General features: G+C 39.7%; 1 protein-coding gene across 1 annotated transcript in view; it reads right to left on the bottom strand.

Annotated features, from left to right (window-relative positions):
* Positions 1 to 25,585, bottom strand: part of DENND11 (DENN domain containing 11) — a 45,429-nt gene that overhangs the window by 9,775 nt on the left and 10,069 nt on the right. Inside the window, exons 2-4 of the mRNA XM_044677806.1 lie at positions 13,159 to 13,258; positions 8,364 to 8,522; positions 474 to 627 (exon numbers count right to left, since the gene is read on the bottom strand). Coding sequence (XP_044533741.1) covers positions 474 to 627; positions 8,364 to 8,522; positions 13,159 to 13,258 — 413 coding nt within the window. The remainder of the gene's footprint in view (positions 1 to 473; positions 628 to 8,363; positions 8,523 to 13,158; positions 13,259 to 25,585) is intronic.

Here is a 25,585-nt window from a genome sequence, read left to right as displayed (position 1 = left end):
TAGAGGATCATAGTAATTTACCTACTGTGTTAGATTCTTATTTCCTTATCTCTTCTACCTCTTCTCAAATGTAAATAAACTTCCATAAAGTCAATTTTGACTTGAGATTATTCTTAGGGATTCAAGATATTTCTAACTATACAGCGTGAAGACATAAAGATATTTCTAACTATACAGCGTGAAGACATATTCATTTCAAGCAATAAAGACTTTTTTAATACCTACAGCCCATTAATAGTTAAAAGTACTTAGCAACTCAAGAACAACTACTCAAGAATGCATCAGGACAAAAAGTTAGACTGCTGAGAGGTAGGGGTCAATTCCCATGGAAGTTCATGTTTGATAAATGTGTAATATTTACCTATTTTAGAAATAAAGCTTCAGTACAACCACAATGGAAAAACCAACAGTTGATACAGCTAAGGCACTTATCTCACCCTCCACGGTTGCCTGGGAATGTGGTTGAGCCTCACCTTCATCTCCGGGTACATATATCGATGGATGGAGGGCAGCCAATGAACAGGGTGCACAGAGTTGGATTTTCCCTGACCAGCATGAAGCACGCCTTTCTTGTCCTCATAGAAGGCAGCCAGATGAGAATAATGCCCCGGCATCTCCAGCTGATGTCTGCACAACACACACACAGTAAGAGAATGACTTAGACGACTGACCCGCATCCCACCCTCATACTTATGGAGCTTATGTTGAAGACAGTGAAGATTTTTGCTTGTCACTTATAGGTGAAAATTCCAGTTTTTAAAATGAGCCTCCTTTTCTGTTCTCCCCTGAATTTTGGTTTAAGCCAATTATTTTCAGTACCATCTACACCACCCAGGGGCTTACTAATAAAATAATGTGACCATATAAAGGGGATCAGCTCTCATTGGTCAAGCAGGGGGTAAACCAGTTGCCCCGCTGCTCATCTACTATGGAGATGATCTTTAACCCTTTCCAAAAGTGTAGATTCTTAATCTTTTTTCATGTCATAGACCCTACCCCTGATTATCAAGAAACACTGATGGATGCTTTCCCAAAATAATGCGGGCTTTTTTAACCTCTAAACAACTTGCATAAAATACAAGAAAAAAATCAATTAGCAGTTCAGTATTTAGCCACAAAATACCAACATTAAGCCTAGCAGCATTAAATCGCTTTAAGCTCCATTATTCAAAAAAAGGCTCTTAAGTGCATAAAATAAAATGGCATTTACATTGAAATACATGTTTTTAAATTCTAGACATAGTAATATTATTTAGTAGCAGATCTATTAACTATAGTAATTTTGAAGTAATCATGAATGCATTATATTTGGAAATATATGCAACAAATGAGGGGATGCACTTTGGGGAATGGCTGAACAAATTGTGGTATCTGCTGGTGACAGAATACTATTGAGCTAAAATTAATAATGAACTGGAGGAATTCCATGTGAATTGGAACAACCTCCAGGAATTGATGTGGAATGAAAGAAGCAGAACCAGGAGAACATTGTACACAGAGACGGATACACTGTGGTATAATCAAATGTAATGGACTTCTGTACTAGCAGCAATGCAATGATCCAAGACATTTCTGAGGGACTTATGAGAAAGAAAGCTATCCACATTCAGAGAAAGAACTGTGGGAGGAGAAACACAAAAGAAAAACAACTGCTTGATTACATGGGTCAATGGGGATATGATTGGGGATATGATTTGGTGATATAGACTTTAATTTTTTAAATTTTAATTTTTAATATTTTCCCATAGTTACATATTTCATGTTCTTTCCCTCTCCCCAAACCCTCCCACCTCCTGTAGCCAACACACAATTCCACTGGGTTTTACATGTATAATTGATCAAGACCTAATTCCATATTATTGATAGTTGGACTAGAGTTATCGTTTAGAGGGATCGTTTAGACTTTAAACGATCACTCTAGTGCAAATACTAATAATACGGAAATAACATTGGCTATGGGAGGGGAGTGAAAGGAGGGGAGGGGAAGGAAAGAACACGAATCATGTGACCATGGAAAATTTTTCTTAATCAATCAATCAATAAAGAGCTAAAAAAAAAAAAAAAGATATGCAACAACTATAATGTAATATGCCCCTATGAGCCAGGAACTGTGCTATACAGATATTCTCTCATTTGATCAATGCATCAACCTTGTGAATTCAGTATATTATTATTCCCACCTTACAGTTAAGGAAACTAAGGCAGGCACCATTTAAGTGATTTACCCAGTGATCCAGCTAGGAAGTATCTGAAGCTGGATTTGAACTCAGGTCTTCCTGATCCAAGATAAGAGTCCACTGCTCTAGCCAATGCACCATCCAGCTGCCTACATTCATAATTAAAGGAAATAACTAAATTCCAGTTAGAGATGGTGTTAATAAAAATATAATTTTTTTCCTATTCAAGTTCTCCCTTTGGGCCCCAGATTAAGAACTCTTACTTAAATGGTAGAATTCACCCTTCTCCTACCTCATTAATCATTGGGTAGCTAACTCAGTGAAAAACTAACTTGACATTCTATAGCTATCCATATACATCTGTACAGGGAGGATTTGGAACAAGTCTTTAAAAGGACCTTTAGGCAAAGTTATGTTTTGGGGTTTTTGGGGTTGGTTTCCCCCCCAGAGAAAATCTGTAATGGCTTGCATTCAAACAGTGGCTATTTGGGAAGGTAGAGGGTGATGGGAAGGAGAGAAATGGTTCTCTAGAGGAAAGCTCTGGCTTTGGCTTCAGGGCATGCTATGGATTTTTTCCCCCTTGCATACAGAGATAGCCACCCAATCAGTAATAGTGACTGCTCTGCAGTTTTTTATAACCATTTCCTATTCCTCTCACAACCCAGAAATTCAGGGGATTATTCTGGCAGCAAAGTCTTGCCTACAAGATATATTTGACTTTTCTGAGATTGGGGCATGTCACAGACCTCCTCCAGAGCTAGATATCAACACACAGAAAGCTTAATTGGCGTTGGAATCAGAGAGTCCACAATGATTGAGTCGAGATATGTTCTCAAAACCCGTAATACAAGGAAAACTCCACTCCAGAGAACACTGCTAAAGGCAAACCCAAATTCTTTTATAAGATCAACTATTGACCACTTTGGTTAATGAAAGAGGCCAGAAAGACAGATAATATATGTGATGTGCAATGAAAGCAGCTTCATTTTCAGATTAATTTACAACAGAAAAACAAATCAGACAAGAAATTAAACTGTCACTTTAGATTCTAACTGTTTCAAGAAAAGCCTCAGATGGTTGTCTCAGATGCCAGCTAACTGATTTCAATATGGAATATGAGGAAGAAGAGATAGAAAAAGAGAGAAAGGAAAGGGAGGAAGATAGGAAAGTAAAAGGCAGAGACAAAAGAGGTATACTGGGATGAGGAGGAAGGAGAGGAAGAAGAGCAGACAGTGAATTGATGAGCCCAGCAGATTGAAACTGTGCTAAAGTTACATCAAGCCCGAAAATCCTAGGTGTTCTAGCATGTAGAATCTTTTGGGCTAACTCACTGTAAGAGTAACCAAGACATCCAGATGTGAGTGATCAAGCTGATAAGGAGACTTAAAAATCATGCCAAACACTTAATAAATGTTTGTTGTATGAATGAAGGGAGGGGGAAAGGGAGAAGGAGAGGGAGAGGAAAAGGGAGAGGGAGAGAGAGAGGGAGAGGGAGAGAGGGATTGATTTATGCTGAACTTAAAAATCTTGTCCAGACTTTTGGGTTAACAACTAAAAACATCATTCACAAGCCCAAATGGACCTTAATTACCATTGTAGTATTATCAATGTTGTCCCAAATGATCCTGATGCAGACGCATTCTCAGAAAAATGTCATATATACACAGTTTATATGTTACTTGAAGAATTACATTTCAAGAACGAAGACCTTGAAAGGCTGACCAGGATAACTTTGCCAAAATGACACAATCCATGGAGAAGACAGCAGAAGAGGCTTCACTTCCTTCTCCCAGCTTGTGCCACTTGATCATTTAAGGAGATTCTGAAACTTTTTGTTTTCTTAATTAAAGTTCAAGTCTTAATATCAAAACATCAGTGAGCACCCAAGGAAATATTCACCAGCCTGGCTTCTCTGGGCCAGATCCAGGCAGCACTGAAGGTGACTGACAGAAGGCTTAGAAGCATCCCTGATTTAGGCTGCATTCACCAATTAATTACTGAGCAAAAATCCAATAAATGTCAAAAAAAGGGGGAAAAAACATGCCATAGGAGGCTGAGTTAAAGGAACTGGGGATGTTTAGTCTGTTCCTTTGAAGAAAGATTTGTGAAATGTGCTAAATTAATGCTGTCGTCAAATGTTTCAAGGGCGGATGCAAGGAAAAATCAGACTTGTTCTGCTTGGCCTCAAAGGGCAAAAACAGAACCAAAGGATGGAAATTATAGGAAGATAGACTTTAGTTCAATACAAAGAAAGATTTCCTAATAATTAGAACTGTCCCTAAATGGAATGATATGGGTGGGAATGGGGATAGGAAATTCCTTATTACTGAAGGTCTTTAAGAAGACACTATGTGGTCTTTTGTCAAGGACCTTGTAGACAGAATTCATTTTTTGTGCATGAATTAGATTGAATGACTCCTGAGGTCCCTTCCAATTCTATGATTCTATGATTCTGCCAAGTTCCAAAGCTATGAAGCAGAGCCAAGAGATACAGGAAGATAAACATGGCTTTAAAATATGGACAACTAAGAGATCCTTCAAGATAAGTCCACAGATAAGGATGAATGGACTGAAATGGAGGGAAGTTCCAATATATATATATATAATTCACTTTGAAAACAAATGACACTGAAGAAAATAAGTAGGTAGAAACTTACCTTTAATTTAAGAAAAAGCATATTTCTATGCTTGCCATACTGACCCCACTTGACTAGAAGATCTAAGGCCATGATGGCAAACCTTTTAGAGCCAGAGTGCTAGGCACCCCCTTCATCCCATTCCCCCAGACCAAGTGCCATTACCTACCCCCCATCAAGTGTTGGGTGCCCCCAACCCCACACAGGGGAGGGAGAAAGGGCTCCCATTGGGCTGGGTGGAAGGATGGGTGAAGTGAGGAATGTCCTCAGCAAGCATAGAGATGGGAGGGCAACGGCTCTGCCGGAGTCCCTCTGCCTTTCTAGTAATGAACTCTGGGGGACTGGCAAGGAGGGCAGCCAAGTGCCCACAGAGAGGGTTCTGCATGCCATCTTTGGCACCTGTGCCATAGGTTCAACATCACTGATCTACGGGTACTGGGCCCAAGTGACATGTATCCATTCTCTACTGACCTTATGTCAATAAACCATCTTATTTTAGAAAACTGCCTTGGGTGCTGTGGGCCCTGTGAAGCAGGTAATGGTGTACACCAGGTGTATTGAGAGATTGGAAATCAGGAGTCTCTAAAATGACCAGCCATTAAATATCTAAGAATTTATCATTCCCTTTATTAAAAAAAAAAAAAGTATTGAGTCTTAACTTAAATCTCTGCCCTTATAAATAAGGAAGAACAGAAAAGATGTAACTGTAGAACGGTGAGTTCTCTGGCTTCCAGTCACAATCTTCAGACAAAACCACCCCTCAGGCACTCCAAGTTCTCCATCTTGGGTCTCTAACCTTGGGCTCTTCCAGAGAAAAGCTGAGATAATTCACCTTTCCTTTGGCATGATTCCTCTAGGAAACCTCTAGGGTACTTGAGAAGGGCACCGCTGTGTATAACTAACTCTTTCCAAAACAAAGCCATTATTCAACAGAATTCTAAGCCCCCTAAAACAAACTTGTTTTTAGCTAACTTTAGTCACAGTCTCTGGATGGTGCAACATAACTCCAGCAAAAGAGGAAAAGGGAAAAGTCTGAACTTGTTTTCAACTTGCCTTGTAGGTTTTTGGTAAGGGAATAGAGACCCTTAGGGAAGAATAAAAGGCAAAGGTTTGGGAAGGGGATGGAGTGGAGAGAGAAAGAAAGAGAAAATAGGTAGATAAACTTTAGCTAAAAAGCAAGATGTCTATTTTTTTGTATCAGTAAGAAGTTATTAAAACACTTCCCCCTCCCATTGTCTAAAGAGAATAATAATACATTCAAGAATTGATCAGCTGCTTGAGGAATATTACGTTCCAAGCTAAGGGTAGGCAAAAGGGAGTTAACATGTTAAGAATTACAAGTCCGGAGGGCAGCTGGGGGGTCTGTGGATTGAGAGCTAGGCTAGAGGCAAGAGGTCCTAGATTCAAATCTGGCCTCAGACACTTCCTAGTTATTGTGTAATTAGAACCTGTTACCCTAAAAACTTCAGTTCCCAGCACCTCACTCTCCTCACGTTACAAGCTGACGTAGAGAGAATATAAATTTGGTGTAGCCCCACCTCTCGCTCTTTTGTCTTCCTATCGGGTTTTGGTGGAGTGGCCTTTTTAAATAGGCAAGGAGAACTTAGTCACGTGGTCATAATTTTGTTAAATAATTAGGTTTTTTTACTTCTATTTCCTTTTTATTCCTTCTACTTCAAGTGATTATTAATAAACTTTATAAAATTAAAACTTGGAGTTGCTGGATATTAATTTAAATCCTACACTGTGTGACCCTGGACAAGCCACTTAACCCCTATTGCTCTTCTGCCTTAGAACCAATACCCAGTATTGATGCTAAGCCAAAAGGTAAGGGCTTAAGGGAAAAAATTACAAGTCCATTACAAAACATGCCTACTTCTATCTTATTTTTACTTGTTTTAAAAAGCTGTTCCAAAAACTTCCTACTTTGATATTTACTTAAAGTTAGTTTGAATGATGTGTTAGGCAACTACTATACAGCAGAGCATTGTGAAGTACAAAACAAAAATGAAAATATGACAATCTTCATGAAAATTTTACTCTAGCTGCTTATTAAAATTGGTGGATAGAGCTCTTGGCATGAAGTCGGAAAGACCTGAGCTCAAATCCCATCTCAGATCCTTACGAACTATGGAATCCTTAGCAAGTCACTAAACCCTGTTTGCCTCATTTTTCTCATCTATAAAATGAGCCGGAGAAGAAAATGGCAAACCACTGCAGTAACTCTACCAAGAAAACCCCAAATGGGATCACACAGAATTACACAACTATAAAATAACCTAAACAGCAACAATAACAATTTATTAAAATGTCTATTTTTCTACAGAAAATCTTGAAAAATCAAGAGGCAGAGTGATGGAGTAGCAAGAATTCTTGCCCTGGCACAGGAAAACTTATATTCAAACCCTGTCTCTGATGTCTATCACTTGTTTGACTCTAGAAAAACTTGGGCCTCAGTTTCCTTATCTGTAAGATGAGAGGTCAGAGTACATGGTCTCAGGATTTCCTTCCATTCTATAGCTATGATTCTAAGATCCTTGACTCCAGATCTTGAGGAAAATTGTAAAAACAATTTAGCCTCTGCTCTCAGGCATTTATTAAGCATCCACTATGTTCTAGACACTGTAGTTAAGAGCTAGAGATACAAAGAATACCAAAAGGCAGTCCTCCAAGGAGCACATGCTTCCCGGGACCACTGCCCTGGGATGGAGGAACGCTGACGTCTGGTCCCAGCTCTGACACTAATAAAGCAAAGCAGTCAAAATGTCTTTGGGTCTCGTTTCTCATCTATAAAATGTTAGGGCCTGGATTCGAATGACCCCTTATGGTCTTTAGGTCTCTTCCAGTTTTGAGAATCACATCTTTCACTTGTTCCCACTTGGCAGGATGCTAAAATAGTCATGAAAATCAAGAAAGAAGAATTCAGCCTTTTAAGTTCCTAATGGGGACCCTTTCCAGGCACAAAGTAAAAAGTAAAAGCTTTGCAACAGAAATTATTTTTGTGCCGTCAGTTTGACTTTTAGAAGAAATCTCTGAATGTCATTCTGCGAAGCATTCAGAATTTATGGCACTTCAAATAAAAACAGAACCATGTTGTAAATGTACTGAGGTTCCCTAGTTTACTCAACTCTTCCACACAGTGCAGGGAATATAGGGAATATAGACTGAACCTCTCAAAAATTAATATAAGGAACCATCCAAAAAAAGATAGGTTCTTTTTTGCACACTTAGGACAAGAGAATGATTGTTTTAGTCAGGGAAAACAAAGTTCAAGTCAACAAATACTTTAATTAAAGCATTTAATTAATATAACATAACATAATATAATATAATATAATATATGATGGGAGAAAAATCTCACTCCAGAGATGACCGTTCTGTTGTATAGAAGTGGACTAATGTTTGTTTGCTTCTTTTTTAATAGGCCTAAAGACTTTTTGTTAGAAAAAATGTCTCTTATAATTGTATTGTCATCATGAAACTTCACTGGTAGGTAGGAGCTTTAAGACAAGTGGGGCTTCTAAAAGGGGCCATGAAACATACAACTCACCGGACTTGATTCTCTAAGAAGTGCATGTATCGGTAAAGGAGTGTATAAGAAGGCGAGAGGATGCCCACGGACTTCATCCGGGCTCCACGCTCCAGTTCACTCTCCACAGGCATGTTAGCAAAGCAGGCAAGGCCAAAGAAATGCCCTTTTCGGAAATAGCTGAAAGAAACCAAAATCGTCAAAAGGAACAGGAATACTCACGAATAAAATGAAATGGAATAATTTTCTTTAAGTGTTGGGGTTATGATCAAAGCAGTTCCCTGTTTCTATTGGATAAGCTTACTTTCAAATGACCTTTAGTTTGAAATTTTAATAGGTTTTATCTTCTCCAAAGAAGGTAAGCATTTAGGGCTCTTTAACAGGTCAAAAGACTCCAGATTGGGGAATGGGATAAAGAGGGGAAGCTTAAATGATATATTAAAAAATGCAGATGATTTCAGGAAAATCCTAAGTAGATTTAAATAAACTGATGCAAAGTGAAGCGAACAGAACCAGAACATTATACACAGTAACAGCAATAATAATATGATAATCAACTGCAAAAGATTTGGTCATTCCAATCAATACAGTGATCCACTACAACTTCAAAGGATTTAATGAAGTACAATGTTAGACACTTACAGATAGAGAACTGATGATCTTGGGGGTCGATCCAGTGTAAAGTGTATTTTTCATTTCATTTTTTACTTTCCTTCCTTTTTGCGGGGGAGGGGGGGGCAGATGTCCAGTTGGGAAATATGTCTTGCTCAATTTCATATGTATAATGTGTATCACATTTCTTATTTTCTCAAGGGGTGGGATCCAACACTCTATCTCCACTGTGCCACCTAGATCCCTTTACTAAAATTATCTTCTGTTTACTCTGTGGAAATCTCATTTGTTGATTGACTGACTGAATACACACACACACACACACACACACATAATTACTTTAAAAAAACAAGCTATACATAACAGAAGTACATGGTTCTTTTATATTAATAATATGTACTAAACTAATAACAGCATCTCCCTCACAGTTCTATTAATCAAATGATTATAGATATAGATGTAAAAGGCTTTATATAATGACATAATAATACATAAATGTTATTTTTATTACAATAAAATCCTTTTTTCTTTGTAAACATGAAATGTTTGTTAATGATTAATAACATTAATATTAATAACAATAAAAAGAAAAATTTTATTTTTTTAATTTATTTTTTAAAGAAAAAATTTTTTAATTTTCAATTTTAAAGAAAATTTTTAACTTAAAAAAAAAACATCCTGATTAAGTGTCAATGGCTAGGCTTAATTGGTTGGCCCTGGGAAGAAGGCTCCTTTGAAAATAAAAGAAATGGTCTTTATTCATAGTTCTGACAAAGACTAAGTATTTAATAAATGCTTTCATTAATTATCATTGAAAACTTGGGATTTCTTTTCCTCTTTTTTCTTTCCACTTTTTATGCAAAGAGTAGATCATCAAATGGTTAGAAAACAGCCCAGTTTCACTTCCTTCTCTTTCTTAAAAAAAAAAAAGGCTCAAATAAAATTCTCTCTTAAGCCATTAAGGCCAATACTTAAATAGAAGGTTGACTGAACTTTGTTTTCTTTTTTCACCTTTTTCAAGTAAAGAATTTACGTAAAGAATTAATCATCCTAGATTTGGGTTCCCATTGCACAAAAATAGAAACGACACTATTTTAGTCCTTGTGACCACAACTAGGAAACTGAAATTCACTTTCTAGATGAATTCTAAAGCAAAGGTTTTTAACAGCTCAGTTATCTTCAACTGTTTCTATTAACTAACTTCTGCAAACCTTAAGTTCTTTATTTTCGAACTGTTGCTTGATTTTATTGAGTCACCCATTTTAGCCTCAACCACAAGACAGGAAATACAAATGCTTCTTCCTTATGACAAACAAGCTGAATCTTGGGGAAAGAATGGAGGAAAGGCAAAGAAAAATGCAAAGAATTGGTTAGCTTACTTTAGAGTATTTTAGCCACCATAATAACTACCGAAGTCTAAATGGAAAGTCATCCCTTTACACAAAGTTTCATGAGTCAGAAGCCCAACATCTGATAGCAAAAAGAAGAGTAGTAAGTAATGTCTCCAGAGCTTGTAGCATGATGGATGGATAGAACTGTCTTTGAAAAATAAACAATACACTGGCCAAGGAAGTAGGGAAACATGCTTCATACTAGGTTGACTATCCAGACTTTCCCCATCATGCCACAGCAGCTTTTTGGAAGTATACTGTGCCCCAGGAATCCCTTCCTTTCATTGGCTGGTTCTTCTCAGAACCTCCATTTAAAGGAAAGCACCCAAACTGGTTATGTCTTCATTTCTCTACAGACCCTACTTTTAACTCTCTGAACTTGCTCTACCATATCCCTTAGCAGATACTTCTCCACATTCCCACCCCCATAGAATTACACTCTTATTTTCTTTTAAAAGTTATTTTATCATCTTATTAAGAAATGGTCAGTTCTGAGGCTGCTGAGTGGTTCAGTGACTGGTACTGAGCTCAGTCTTGAACTGAGAGCCAGGCCCAGAGATGAGAGGTCTTGGATTCAAATCTGGCCTCAGACACTTCCTAGCTGTGTGATCCTGGGCAAGTCACTTAATCCCCACTACCTAGCCCTTACTGCTCTTCTTCTATACATAGTATTGATTCTAAGACAGAAGGTAAAGGTTTTTTTTAAAAACGATCAGTTCTGTGTTCTACTGCATGCAAAGCTTATTCTCACGAAGCCCTTCAGGAGGGAAATAGTACCTAGTTACTTCTCAGCCTCTGGAGTCCAAGTGTATATGTAGTATTATCTTTATTTTTCAATAGAGAAATCAATGTCCCTCCCAAAGTTACATAACTTGCTCAAGGTGATAGAACAAAAACAAGTCAGACTCAAACCTTCGTCCCTTGATTTCATGGTCAAATGCTTTCTTTCCCCCAGCAGGATCATTTGACTTTTGGGTCTAGGGTCAGAGGTAAGGAGGCTGTGATTTGAGAGGATTAGGGTAGGGAATGAGGAGGTGGTACTCTCTCCCTCCCCAAAGGATACTAAAGGAAATAAATTATGCAATCACAAGGACCACGCATGTTGGGATGGTTATGTTCCATCATCTCTTGTTCAAAGTCTTCTGGCACAGTTCAACATCTCCCTGCCTTCCCCAACTCCATCAGCCTAAAGATGCCCTAGTTTAAAGGAATGGTGCTCCTCTCCCAAATAACTCCCAGTGATGCTCCACTGTCAGAAGGATAGTGATTGGAAGAAAAAGTCTGTAAGCTGGCATCTTTCCCCCTTTTTTTTCCCCTCCATCTACCCTCCTAAATTGGAGGTCTTGGGCAATAGAAAAGTGAAAGTTGTCTGCCCACATTTTAAAATGATGCTGTGACTCCCTATGATTCAGAAAGGTCTAAGAGAGTAAATCCTGGCTCTTCTTCTCACATGCTAGATGATCATGAATAAGTCCCTTTGCCCTCTTATCCCCCAATTTTCCTGACAACTACTAATAATAATTTTAAACAATGGTGACATTTATTTGGGACTTTCTTTTTTAAATACTTTTCTTAAATTATCTTATTTAATTTTCACAACAACCCTGTGAGGGTTAATTAGGATAAGAATGAATAATACTAGAGGCAGTATCCCCATTTTACAGATGAGAAAACTCAGGCTCGGGGAGATTAAGGGATTTGCCTATGCTCACAAATTTACTAAGTGCGTGAAAATCAAACCATCTCTCATGACTCCATGTCCAGCATTCTTTTACTACTGCTTCTTAACCAATATGGTATTGAGAAGGACATTAGATTATTTTTTTAAACTCTTACCTTCTATATTAAAATTGATACTAAGGATGGGTTCCAAGGCAAAAGAGTGGTAAGGGCTAGGCAATAAGTGATTAAGTGACTTGCCCCAGGGCACACACACAGCTAAGACACTAAGGAAGTATCTGAGGCCAGATTTAAACCCAGGACCTCTCATCTCTAGTCCTGGTTCTCTATCCACTGAACCACCTAGCTGTCCCAGTAGCACTGAATCAAATTTGAGTCAGAAGACCTTAATTCTAACTCTGATGTAACCTTAAAAAAATTTAATGTCATAACTTCAATTTCCTCATCCATAAAATGAAGGGAGTAAACTAAGTCCCTTCTAGTTCCAAATCCTCTGATCCTATAAACACTAGTAACCAACTTACTGTAGAATGCAAATCAGTGGCATTAATGATCAGGCCATTTTCTCTCTGTTCTGTATTTGGGTCGTTGACATAGATGATGGCCCTTACCTTACATGGGGCATTTTCTCTCCTCATTTCCTGTCTCTGTGCAGTCCAGCTCATGGTCAATGGAGCCATTCTAATTCTTTCCCTCGACTGTGGTCTTGTATCAGTCATGGTTATAGCCTACTGATTCAAGAGAAGCTACTCTTTTAACTTGAGCTCCCTTCAGTGTCCTTTTCCCTTAAGTCTTCTGTTCATCCTATCAGCTTATGTAGCCCATGAAGCCTTGACAACTCTTCCTTCAAAATATTTTCCAGAGGACCAGGGTACATGCCTTCTCTAAACAGCAACTCTGAGTCTGACCCCACATCGAGACTGGCATCTGGGCTTTGATACCCAGAATAATCAAGTATTCGCTTGGATCAGAGAAAACTTCAGTCTTTCATGAAAGGTTCAAACTACTAGTTGGAAGTGGGAGATAAGGTAGATACTTCAAATTTTTCTAGAAGACAAAAACCTTTTTCTGGAGGGGTGAGGGGCAAGGAGAAACAAAAGGAGGAAGGAGGATATGAGTTCACAAATACTCACATGAAGTCAGACTGAATTTTATGGGACCCACTGGCCATAGATTTGAATTCAACCCCTTCCAGGTCAATATCTTGAGGCAGACACCATTCCAGCATGTTACCTATGGAGCATAAAGGTTACAAGTCAGTCTGGAAGAAACAATTGGGAACAAGTATATGGTGGAAGAGGCCACTCAAGACCTAAGTTGTCCAGTCTGAAACGACCCTCTCCAAATGTCAAGGTGATTTACCTCGCCAGGCAAGCCAATATTTATTGGGGAATATAGAAACTGAAATTACACAGGAGTGTCTGGTCCTCATTCTAGCATGTGCAGCAGCAGCATCCCTTACGTTATACAAATGGTTTCTCTTGAACCTGCTGCTGCTCCATTTGACTCTACTAGCCAAACCCTTTCCCCTTTCATTGTCAAATTCTTCACATGAGATCTGTAGCACTGCCCTTGTTTCAGCAGGCTTCCTCAGGACTTGTCTCTTGTCCTTACTCCTCTGTCTTAAAATCAACTTTTCTGAGGTCTTTAATGACCTTCTTTTACCTTTGCTAACATTGAACACGTCTTCATGAAACCCTCCACCGCTTTGGTTTCCATAGTATATTATGCTAAGTTATCTCATCGATTTAATTGGCTCTTTCTTCCACGGGTCTTCCCTGCCCCTGCAAATATAAGTGTTCCTAATATTTGGTTTTCAATTCTCTGCTTAGCTTTCTCTTCTCTCCCCATCATTTCTATTCAGATGATGTCCCTCCCCCAAATCAGTCTCCAGCCCCAATCTTTCTCCCAAATTCTAGATCTGCTTTCCCACCGTTCTTTATAGCCATTTCTACCTAGATATAACAACATCAATTTAAAATTAACGTATCCATCAATTCATCATCCAACTGAACAACAAAAATAGTCTTCCTACTCTACAAATTCCTTCTTTCTGAGACTGACATAGCCAGTTTCCCAGTCAACTAAGGCTGAACCCTTGTTGTCTTTCATCCTATCATCTTAGCTAGGATGTAGTCCATTTAGTATTTTCAATTCTTGCGGCAAAATATTGTTTTTATATCTGAATAATACAGTGGAAAGAGAGACTCCAGTTAGAGAACCAGGGTTCAAATTCCACTTACTAGACATGCAACTTCAGGCAAGTCACTCACTCTTGGGAAAGTCATCTTTAAAATGAGAGGGTTGGGATAACTGTCGTCTTAAGTCACTTCCAGCACTAGATCAAGGATTATTATTTTTTTTTTTAGTAAGTTTTTTTTTTTTTAAATTTTAAACCCTTAACCTCTGTGCACTGACTTATAGGTGGAAGAGTGGTAAGGGTAAGCAATGGGGGTCAAGTGACTTGCCCAGGGTCACACAGCTGTGAAGTGTCTGAGGCCAGACCTGGACCCAGGACCTCCTGTCTCTAGGCCTGGCTCTCAATCCACTGAACCACCCAGCTGCCCCCTTCTTCAAGGATTATTTTTTAAATTTTATCTTTATTTTATTACAATAAGAAATGTATACATAAGTTTTCCGAGGTTATATGTATGATTCACGTTGTCTCTCACTCCCTTTCCCTCCCCACTCCAAGAGTTGACAAGCAATTCCACTGGGTTATACATGTATTATTACTCAAAACATATTTTCATATTACTCTTTTTTTATAAAAGAATAATTTTATAAAACCCAAACTCCCAAGACATATGTCCAAATAAACAAGTGATAAATCATGCATTTTCTTCTGCATTCTTACCCCAATAGTTATTTCTCTGGGGGTAGATAGCATTCTTTCTCATAAGTCCCTCAGAATTGTCCTGGGTCATTGTATTGCTGTTAGTAGCAAAGTCTGTCACATTTGTAGATTAAACATTTTGTGATCATTTATTTAATAATTTATTTTTTACTCAGTCTATGGGTTTTTAACATCATGGTAATTTCTATTTATACTCAGCCCTCTCCATTAAATGTTCTCTTGAAGGGGAAAAAAAGGATAATTAACCAACAAGGCAGTTGTGCCAAATAGTGTATATAAAACATTCCTCAACCAGTTTCCCACTTCTCTACTGAGATACAGGACACTCTGTTTTCATGAACAAAGATTGCCACTGCAAGTAATCAAAAGAGTTTAGCTGCCCCCTTTTAGTTTTAGTTCCATTACTGAAGTCAGCAAATATTGTTTTGTATTAATTAGAAATTTTGTACCTTGGACTCCATCTCCCAGAATTCTTTCCTCATCCCAAAATTCCTTTTTGTTTACGTGTATCTTTATGTTATTGTTTATGTAGTTCTGTAACTCCTCCTTCCCTCTCTCTCTCCTTTTTCCATGTGTGCGGCTTGGTTAGCTAGCTTTTTTTTAAACTTTAGTTATTATTAATAAACTTAAAAAATATAATAGCTATTAATCTTTACAGTTTTCTTGGGGCTGCTTACTTCATCAAGTCTTTCCTTATTTCTGTGAATCCCTCATGTTATTATTTCTTTTGGAGTAAAAATATTCCATGACATTCATATATCACAACTTGTTCAACGAACTCCTAACTGATGGGCACTGCCCCCATCCATCAATTTCTAGACTTTCTGTTAATAATAGCTAGCACTTATTTAGTACTTTAAAGTTTACAAAGCTCTTTATAAAAATTATCTCATTTTATCCTCACAAGATTGGAGGCTAGATGCTTTTACTATTCATTCCCACACCAGTGGGATGATGATGGATGAGGAAATATATATGAAAAATAGAGGAAAAATATGAGGAAAAGTAGATGAGGAAACTGAGGCAGACAGGGATTAAGTGACTTTCCCAGGATTATATCAATATTATGTGCCCAAGGCTGGATTTGAACTCAAGTCTTCCAGTCATGGAGCTGTATCAACTTACAGTACTTAATTGATCCCACAAAGAATGCTGCTCTAATTATTTTGCTAACTTTTTTTTCTGTCATTGACTTTATACCACACACGTTTTATTCCTCCACCATCATTCCAGTCTAAGCTGCTATCATCTCGGGCCTACAGTTCTACAGAACTTTAGAAATGAAAAGGTCCATTCAGATCATTTGGTCTAATCCTTTCACTTCCCAGATTTAGAAGTTCAGGCCCAAAGTGACTTTTACAAAGTCTAACTAGTTAGTAGCAGAATCAGAGATACAACTTGGGCATCCCCTATCAATGCTTTTTTTTTTTGTTTAATCAGACTTGCTCACTTTTGAATCCCCACCACGTTAAAATGTCCCCTTGTCCTTGTTTTTGTTGTTTAATCATGTCTAAGCCTTTGTGACCCTCTGTAGGATTCTCCTGGCAAAGATGCTAGAGTGGTTTGCCATTTCCTTCTCCAAGGGATTAAGGCAACTAGATGTAAAGTGACTTGCCCAGAGTCACACAGCTGGTAACAGTTTGAGGCTAGAGTTGAACGTGGGTCTTCATAACTCTAGGACCATGGCTCTATCCACTGAGCCATTTAGCTGTCTCTTTGTGTCCTAGGGATATTCAACTATTAATTAGATTTAATAGCTATTATTTGCATAATGTTCATGATTATTTTCCCTGTACACTAATGGAAACACAAAATTATCCTTCTAAAGATAGAAGGTGTTTGCTGAAGCAAAAAACCTCATTCTAAATGTTGACATATTTACTCAGTGACTATTTACACACCAGAGCTGTAGATTTTTTAGTGCCTAAAGTCTTGTGGGTTACACTTAAAGGCCCCCCCATAAGTCACTGAATTTGCAGATTCTGTGTAATAATGATAACATTTACTTGGAAAATGGATGAAGCAGAACACAGTCATTTACTTCCAACTATCTTGTCATAGAGTCAAAATTTCCATTTCATCACAAAAATACTGTAATAATGAAATACCGAGGCAGATACAATCCTAAAAGGATTAGATAAAGAGCATGAATCAATTCTTTCCAGAGTCAGAGCAAAGGCCTTACTCAAGTGCTCATCTCCTGGGCTTGAAAATATCATAATCATAGCATCACAAAAGCAACCAATCAGCAAGGATAAAGGGCTACTATATTCAAAGCCCACTGGGCACGGGGCATCCGGGTACAAAGGCAGAATTACATTCTGATTAGGAAAGAGAGCAAATGCATATATAATTATAATACAACAAATACCACGTTAGTAAATAAAAACACATACAAAGCAGTTGAATACGAGGCACTTGGGGAGGAGAAAAGGGGAGGAAGATCAGCAAAGTGGAGAGAGGGTGGGAGATGGACAGAGAGATAGGATATTGCATGTGGGCAACAGAGAAGAGGCCAGTCTGGCTGGATCACAGCATGCAAGACCATTAAGTAATGCCCGATGAGGCTGGAAAGAACCTGGGGCTAGATTATAGAGAGTAATCTAGCCTAGCTGCCCAAATAATACCTGCTAACAAGCTACTTGAAGCCAAATATATAATATATATTATATTAAGTGTCCTCATGAGTCTCTTTTTTTGTTCTCAATCAAAGCCCCAGTCGGGTAAATAACCAACAGGCATTTGGTAAACACCTATTACTGCCAGGCACTGGGCTGTGTACTAGGGAGAAAAAAAAACCAAAGGGAGAACTGAGTCTTTGCCCTAAAAGAGATTATATCCTACAATCAACACAGCCATTTTCAGAGCCCCTATTCCCGTTATCAGCAGAAACCAAGAGAATTCTATCCCCAGAGGCAGACATCCTATTAGACAGGGGTTCCCAAACTTTTTTGGCCCTTTCCAGAAAAAATATTACTTAGCCCCCTGGAAATTAATTTTTTAAAAACTGTAATAGCAATTAATAGGAAAGATAAATGCACCTGTGGCCATCACCGCTCCCCTGGATCGCTGCAGCATCCACCAGGGGGCAGTGGTGCCCACTTTGGGAATCACTGTATTAGACACAGGCTTTTCATTCTGAATGGAGAAGGAGAAGGGGGAAGAGCAAAGGGAGACAGAGGAAACCAAATGTCACTTGTAAAGGGGATGCCTGTGGGAGTTGGACCAGGTGAGCTTTGGGATCTCTTCCAGTTTTGAGATCCTGAGGCAAGGTTCCATAAGTCCTCCCAAAAGAATGTTCCCCCTCAGGCCCAGGGGACAGAAAGTTTGTTAACCCGGCCCAGAAAGCAAAAGGAAATTCGAAAAATCACGAAATGATGAAATACCTTAAGAGCCCATGCTCTGCTTCTGACAGAAAGAACTCTGTAAGGAACTGAATTCTCAATTCAGACACCCCTATAGAGCCCAGAACTAACTTCAAAGTTGGAGTCTCTGGGTTCCAAGCCCAGCTTTGCTACTGCTACTTACTACTTGTGTCATCTGAAAAATCACGTCACCTTTCTGGGTGTACCGTGGGAGCCAGAGTGAGAACATCACCTATGACTCCACAGTGAATGTAAACCGTTTTTTAGACTAAGCAGCAAAAGAAAAAAGCTCCAACTATGCCAAGGGAAGACTTGCCTGTGGCCCTGGGCCATCCCTGGCACCAGAGCTTCTTTGTTCTGTTTCTATACAATATCTGACCAGGCCCAGAGTTGGTATGGGGATCCACCACTATTCGGTTCTCCTGCCACCAAGACCTGGTCTCATGAATAAACTCCTTTTAACAACCCAATTAGCCCAACAAACCCTAATAAATCTATATATGAGCCACACTGGCATGGACAGCTCTTCTTTCTTTGGCATCTTATTACTCTCTGAAATGCCACTCAACAAATGGCAGAATAAGGCTGGAGCAGAGCTTGTGTATTTATAAGTGGCAGAGTAGGTAGGATCTATGTCCTTACTGGACCCCAGGGGCTTCATCTCTAAAATGAAGGGGGGGTGGGATTTCTAAGATCCCTGCCACCTCTAAGTCATATGATCACCTTCCATTTCTGGAACCTTCAGATTCTTGAATAATGACTACTCACCCATCTGTATGTCTTTCCTTAGAACCTCATAAGACACTTAGTTCAGGTATTCATATCTCTGTTTTAAAGATCAAGAAATGAGTCTCATTACCAATTGGCACTCAATACCAGGGAAATCTCACTTGCTTGTATCCTTGGCCCTGTGATTTTCTAAATGGGTAGCCAGCCTAGCCTGGCCTGGCTTCAAAAATGAAGACACTAGAACTGGGACAAGGAGAGAGCTGGACATCTTTGTTATTCCAGTAGGAGGGTTTAACCCAGCCAGGCAATTGTCCACAAAGATGAGTTAATTGTTCCTGCAATAAACTCCCTTCCCAGGGGGCAGGTAGGGGGCTTAGTGGATAGAGACACAGGCCTAGAGGCAGGAGGTCCTGGGTTCAAATCTGACATCAGACACTTCCTAGGTGGGTGACCCTGGGTAAGTCACTTAACCCCGATTGCCTTGCCATTACCTGTCTTCTGCCTTGGAACCAATACTTAGTATTGATTCTAAGACAGAAGATAAGAGTTTTTTTTAAAAAAAGCTGCCTTGATTTCCCTTCCCTTAGTCCAGTTTTCTTTCTAAATCTCACTCAAAAGACCCTGAGGCTGCCTCTCAAACTTAAGTACAGTTTATTGGGTTTCCCCATTCGAGTTCAGGTAAATGTGCTTAGGGCACTGGTCGTTTCCTATTCAGGACCTATGCAACTTAGAGGGTAGGTCTAGGTTGTGTTGCTTGGCTCACCATAGAGCAGAGAGGTTCCAGAGATGTAGGGCAGAGGAGGATCTGAATCACAGAGATATCTAGCTCCCTACCAAGCTAAGATGGTGAAGCTAAAGGTTTCATTTACAATGTCCAGCTGAGTGAGAGACTACTTCCTCTCACTCCCTCAAGTAGTCTGGCTTTCCCTCAGGGTTCTCAGGGGTGGCTAAAGCACCTCTCCCAAAGACTTTATCACAGGAATAATGACATTATGGATGCTCAGAAAAGGATCAAGTTAGTAATTACAATACAGAGGTTGTCAGACTGGAGAAGAGCCATTCCCTATGCAGGAAATGCACTCTATCTCACTGAATCTCTAGCTTCCTTCAAAGTTCAGCTCAAAGGCTACATCCTACGGCAGTGGTTCCCAAACTTTTTTGGCCTACCACCCTGTTTCCAGAAAAAATATTACTTAGCCCCCTGGACATTAAATTTTTTTTTTAATTTTAATAGCAATTAATAGGAAAGATAAATGCACCTGTGGCCATCACTGCCCTCCTGGATCACTGCAGCACCCACCAGGGGGTGGTGGCACCCACTTTGGGAATCACTGTCCTACAGGAAGTCTACCCTGATCTCTCCCCCCTGGGTGTTAGAATCTCTCTCAACCTCAGAAATTTTTTTTATCTACTTTGGAAAGTGTCCCCAAAGTCTTAATACTGTTTGTTTACTTGCTTTGGACAAAGTGGCCCCAAAATCTTAGTGCCTTAGTTTACCTACTTTGGACAGGATGTCCCAAAAGTCTTCATGCCATCTTAAGCTGTCAAACAGAGCACTTTTGTATTTGCTCCTAGAAACAACAGGAAGTCACCAGAGTTTGCTGAGTGGGGAGGACAGGAATGTCAAGATCAGACCTGTGCTTTAGGAAATCACTTTAGAGGTTCATTAGAAAATGGACTGAAATAGAGAGAGACTTGAGAGAGACTGAGTCACTAGCATGTAATTGCAATAGAGTGGTGGCAGTGCCAGAGGAAAGGAGGTGTATTATTCAAGAGATGCTGGGAAGGTGAAGTGGAAAGGCCGGGGCAACAGCTTGGGTATGGAAGGGTGAGAGAGAGTGAGGAGTCTAGGATGACTGTGAGGTCGGAAGCGTGAGGCCCTGGGAAGATGCTGTTGCTCTCTACAGTAAGAGGGAAGGTGGGAATAGTGGAGGGCTAACAGGGAAAGAGAAGAAGTTCTGTTTTGACCATATTGAATTTAATGCGCTTCCTGGGTGTCCCGTTTGAGAGGTCTGAAAAGATAGTTGGAGATATGAGACTGGAGGTCAGAGGAGAGCTAGGGGCAGGGTAGGCAGATCAGAAAATGGCAACTAACTCCTTGGGAGCAGATGAGATCACCTAGTGAAGTAGTAGAGGGTGAAGAAGAGAGAACCCTGAGACATACTAGTGGTTGGTAAGTGTGACCTGGAAGAGAACCCAACAAAGGAGAGAGAGAAGGAGGAGAACCAGGAGACAGGGGTGTCCTGAAAACACAAGAAAAGGAGATATCGAGGCAGAGTGATCAACAGTGTCAAAGGCTGCAGAAAGGTCAAGGAAAATGAGAATAAGAAAAGGCCATTGGGTTTGGCAATTAAGAGATCACTGGTAACTTTTGAGAGAGCAGTTTCAGTGGAATGACAAGGTCAGAAGCCAGATTGTAAGGGGTTAAAGAGTTAATGTTCATTTGTTACCAAAACCATAGATCTCTAGTTTTGTGTTATTTTTTAAAACCCTCATCTTCCATCTTAGAATCAATATTATGTATTGATTCCGATACATAGAGTGATAAGGGGTAGGCAATGGGGGTGAAGTGATTTGTCCAAGGTCACACAGCTAGGAAATATCTGAAGTCAGATTTGAACCCAGAATTTCCTATCTCTAGGCCTGGCTCCCAATCCACTGAGCCGCCGAGCTGCCCCTAGTTTTGTATACTTTTTTAAAGGGACAGCTAGGTGGCACAGTGGATAGTGCTGGGTCTGAAGTCAGGGAGACTCTCAAATCTGGCCTCAGGCATTTATTTCCTAGCTATTGTGACCCTGGGTAAGTCACTAAGTCTAGCCCTTACTGCTCTTCTGCCTTGGAACTGATCCTTAATATGGATTCTAAGACAGAAGGTAAAGTTTTTAAAAAGGAAAGGAAAAGAAAAGACTTTGAGAAGATAAGATATCGATCCTGGAAATTCAATCTATGTTAGCTGTCCCCAGTGTCCAAAGTCCAATAGATGAAGTACACATCGGGGGTGGCAGGTGGGAATATCATTTCATATACACCTTGTTATTTTGCTTTATTTTCCACTGAGTTCCTAAAGGTTAAAACAGAAATCATGGCCAATGACCACAGCCTGACTTCCCCAGGAAACCACAAGCTCAGCAGGTAAAAATCATCAGCAACCTGGAAAAGATGTGGTCAGTGTGAGATTAATAGGAAAATGAACAAATGGCCACAATCAGGTTTCACTGCCAAACCCAAAGAGGGAGGAGAGGAAAGGAGGAAGAAGACAGGGTTAATATCAATTTCATAATAGCATTTTTAGATATTAGAAGGCGTTTTCTCCCTGACTCCCTCTCTGTTCTTATGTAAAAGAATCTATTACTCAGTCAACAAACATTTATGAAGTTATTATTATAGTTAAGGCATTAACAAGTGCTGTTATTATTCCATTTTACACTTGAGGCAAACTGAGGTTTCATGACTTGTCCAAGGTTATATTGCTAGTAAGGGTGTGGGGCTGGATCTGAACTCAAGGATAAACACTGTATTAAACACTGGGAAGAGAAATAAGAAGACAGTCTCTTCCCTCAAGGAGCTTACATTCTTTTGTTGTTTTTTTTTTTTAATTTTTGTTTTGAATATTTTCCCCTAGTTACATATTTCATGTTCTTTCCCTCTCCCCCAAACCCCCCTTAGCCAACACACAATTCCACTGGGTTTTACATGTATCACTGATCAAGACCTAATAAGGAGCTTACATTCTAATGAGGAAGACAACACATAAAAAGAAGCTGAAAGGAAGGGGAGGAAGTTAGGGAAAAGAGTAAAGCAAAATTCTGAGTATAGCCTGGAGAGGAATGAGACAGGAATGAGATGGTTCCTGGGAAGAACCATCCAATTGGAGGGAGAAGTCGTAAGGGTAGAGTCTGCATCCAGTGTGTGAATTCTAAGATGAAGAGCTGGGGCATGGAGGAAGAAGTCCAGAGAGCAGCCTGTACAGAAGTGTAAATATTATATCTAAGAGCTTTCCTGTCTTGTTCTCCATCCATCCATCCATCCATCCATCCATCCATCCATCCATCATGTGGAGTTAGGAGCAATTTATTCTTTGCCGTGAGTTGGATGACTTGGGCTGTGTTCCAAGATATGTCATACATCGACAGAAAGATAGCAGCCCCATTTCTTGATCTCTAAGCTCTGCAGATCTTCTCCATCGTTATAATGTTCTAAGCAAACACAAGTTAACAAGCAAAAGGGCGTGCTCCACTGACTACATGAAGATGCTCTAAGTTTGAATCATTATTGTTTATAAAATGCCTTAGAACCACAAAGGCAATCGATGCTACAATGCTACAGTATTTATGTGCCATATACACAAAAACATTTAATCTAATCTTTCAAACAGGTAAAATATCTCATTAAATTAACCAAACGCTCACTGGAATTTATGCGCTTTGGGGCCGTGCAGTAAAACAGCCCAGGACCATAAACTGAAGGTGGAATGAACCTTAGTGGTCAAGGCCAACTCATCCATTTTACGGAAGTAGAAATTGTGGCTCAGAGATGTTAGGTCGAACATGTAGGGAATGTGTTCAAATGCATTAGAACCTAGGTCTTGCAGACTCTAGCAAGTTGACATAACAGACAGAGCATTGGCCTTGAGTTCAAATCTAGCCTCAGACTCTTACTAGCCACATAACCTTGGACAAGCCACTGACCAGTGTTTGCCTCAGTTTCTTCAACTGTAAAATGAGATTAATAATAGCACCTAACAGTTGTTGCAAGGATCAAATGAATTAATATTTGAACAGTATTTAGCACACAGTAGGAACTATTTAGATCTCTATTCCTTACTCCCTTGATCTATCTTCTAAAACTAATGCTCTATTCACTTTACCATGCCATTTCTCAGGCTACCTCAGAGAGTTTCTATCTAGATTTTATTTTCTCTAGTAGTCTAAATTTATTTTATTTTCTCTGATAGTCTAGTTATTTTTACTCATGGCACGGCATTTCTGCCAGTGTAAAAAATTCCCTTAATCAATGTTGTTGTTCAGTCATTTTTCAGTGGTGTCTGACTCTTCATAAGTCAGACCCACTTGGGGTTTTCTTGGCAAAGTGACTCGAGCCAGTTTCCTTCTCTGGCTCATTTGACAGATGAGGAAACTGAGGCAAACAGGATTAAGTGACTTGCCCAGAGTCATAGAGCTAGTAAGTTTCTGAGGCTGGATTTGAACTGGAGAAGATGAGTCTTCCTGATGCTAGCCCAACACTCTGTCCATTGCGCCTGCTCCACCCAGCTGCCCACAAATATGGTACTTTCTCTTGAAAAAGACCTTAGGGTTTGTTGTGGAAGTGGGCTTGCGGGAGAGCACGTGGTGACCTGAGGTAGCTAGTAGATGTTGGCTGTGTGTGCATTCCGTGATCGGTTCAGCTAGGTGTGGTTTTTCTTTCTCCATAACGAGTGAATCACCAAAGTATTTGTTCTCTAATATATCAATCAGGCTGGAATGAATTAGAGTCAGCAAAACATGAATTATAGCAGAATTGACTGGATATAAGATAACTTGAAGGCCATCTCAGGGGGGAAGTACCTCTTGGGCTTTCCAGCAAAAGGAGAATTTTATCTCAGCTTTCAAGGAAGTCAGGGAGGCAAGGTCAAAAGGAGGAAGAAGATTCTAGGCATGGCCAATAGCTAGTGAAAATGAGTGAATTCAGAGGGTGGACTGTCATGTTTGAGGACCAGCAAGAAGGCCAGTGTCACTGGGGGGGAGGGCGGAGGGTCAGGGGGCAGCATATGTGAAGAGAGGTAAAGTTTAAGATGGCAGCTCAAGTCAATTAACCTTTCCTCATGAGGCCAAGACTCTCCATGCCTCAGTTCCCTCATCTATAGAATATAGGTAATAAGGGGGGCAGCTGGGTGGCTCAGTGGATTGAGAGCCAGGCCCAGAGATGGAAGGTTCTAGATTCAAATCTAGCCTCAGACACTTCCTAGCTGTGTGACTCTGGGCAAGTCACTTGACCCCCCATTGCCTAGCCCTTACCACTCTTCCACCTATGAGCCAATACACAGTATTGACTCCAAGACGGAAGGTAAGGGTTTAAAAAAAAAAAAAAAAGAATAACACGAGTTTGTTAAATGCTTTGCTAAAATCTAGACAACCTCTATATAAAGTAGTCCCTATACTTCTCATCTAGTAGGCCTGTCAACAAAGGAAATAAAGGTAGTAGTCTGGTATTCCCTTTTGAAACTGCACTGGCTCTTTGTGAAAACAACCTAGTTTTCTAGATATTCAACTAACCATCCCTTTAATAACATTCTAGAATTTTGCCAGGAATCAAAGTCAAGCTCTCTGGAATTTGATTTGTAGATTCTAGCAACTCCTTTTTCTTTTCTTTTTCATCTCCCTCCAATCCTGCAGCATCTTGCCTGTGCTCAGGCTTTCAGAGATCACTGGCAGTAGCTCAGCAATATTTGCCAGTACTTTCAGCATCCTGGGATTTAGTTCATCAGGGATTATTTATGTCAACTCTTCAAGGGCAGCTAGGTCTCTCAGTGGTTCAAGGTAAGTACTCCCTACTCATGTTGGGTTTCAGCTTCTTATTAGCCATTTTTATTCTGCACTTTTCAATCCAAGG

The sequence above is a fragment of the Gracilinanus agilis genome, chromosome 5, assembly GCF_016433145.1.
Source record: "Gracilinanus agilis isolate LMUSP501 chromosome 5, AgileGrace, whole genome shotgun sequence".
NCBI classification, from domain to species: domain Eukaryota; kingdom Metazoa; phylum Chordata; class Mammalia; order Didelphimorphia; family Didelphidae; genus Gracilinanus; species Gracilinanus agilis.
The sequence above is the reverse complement of the archived record's forward strand: the minus strand, read 5'-3'. Positions and strand labels throughout refer to the sequence as shown.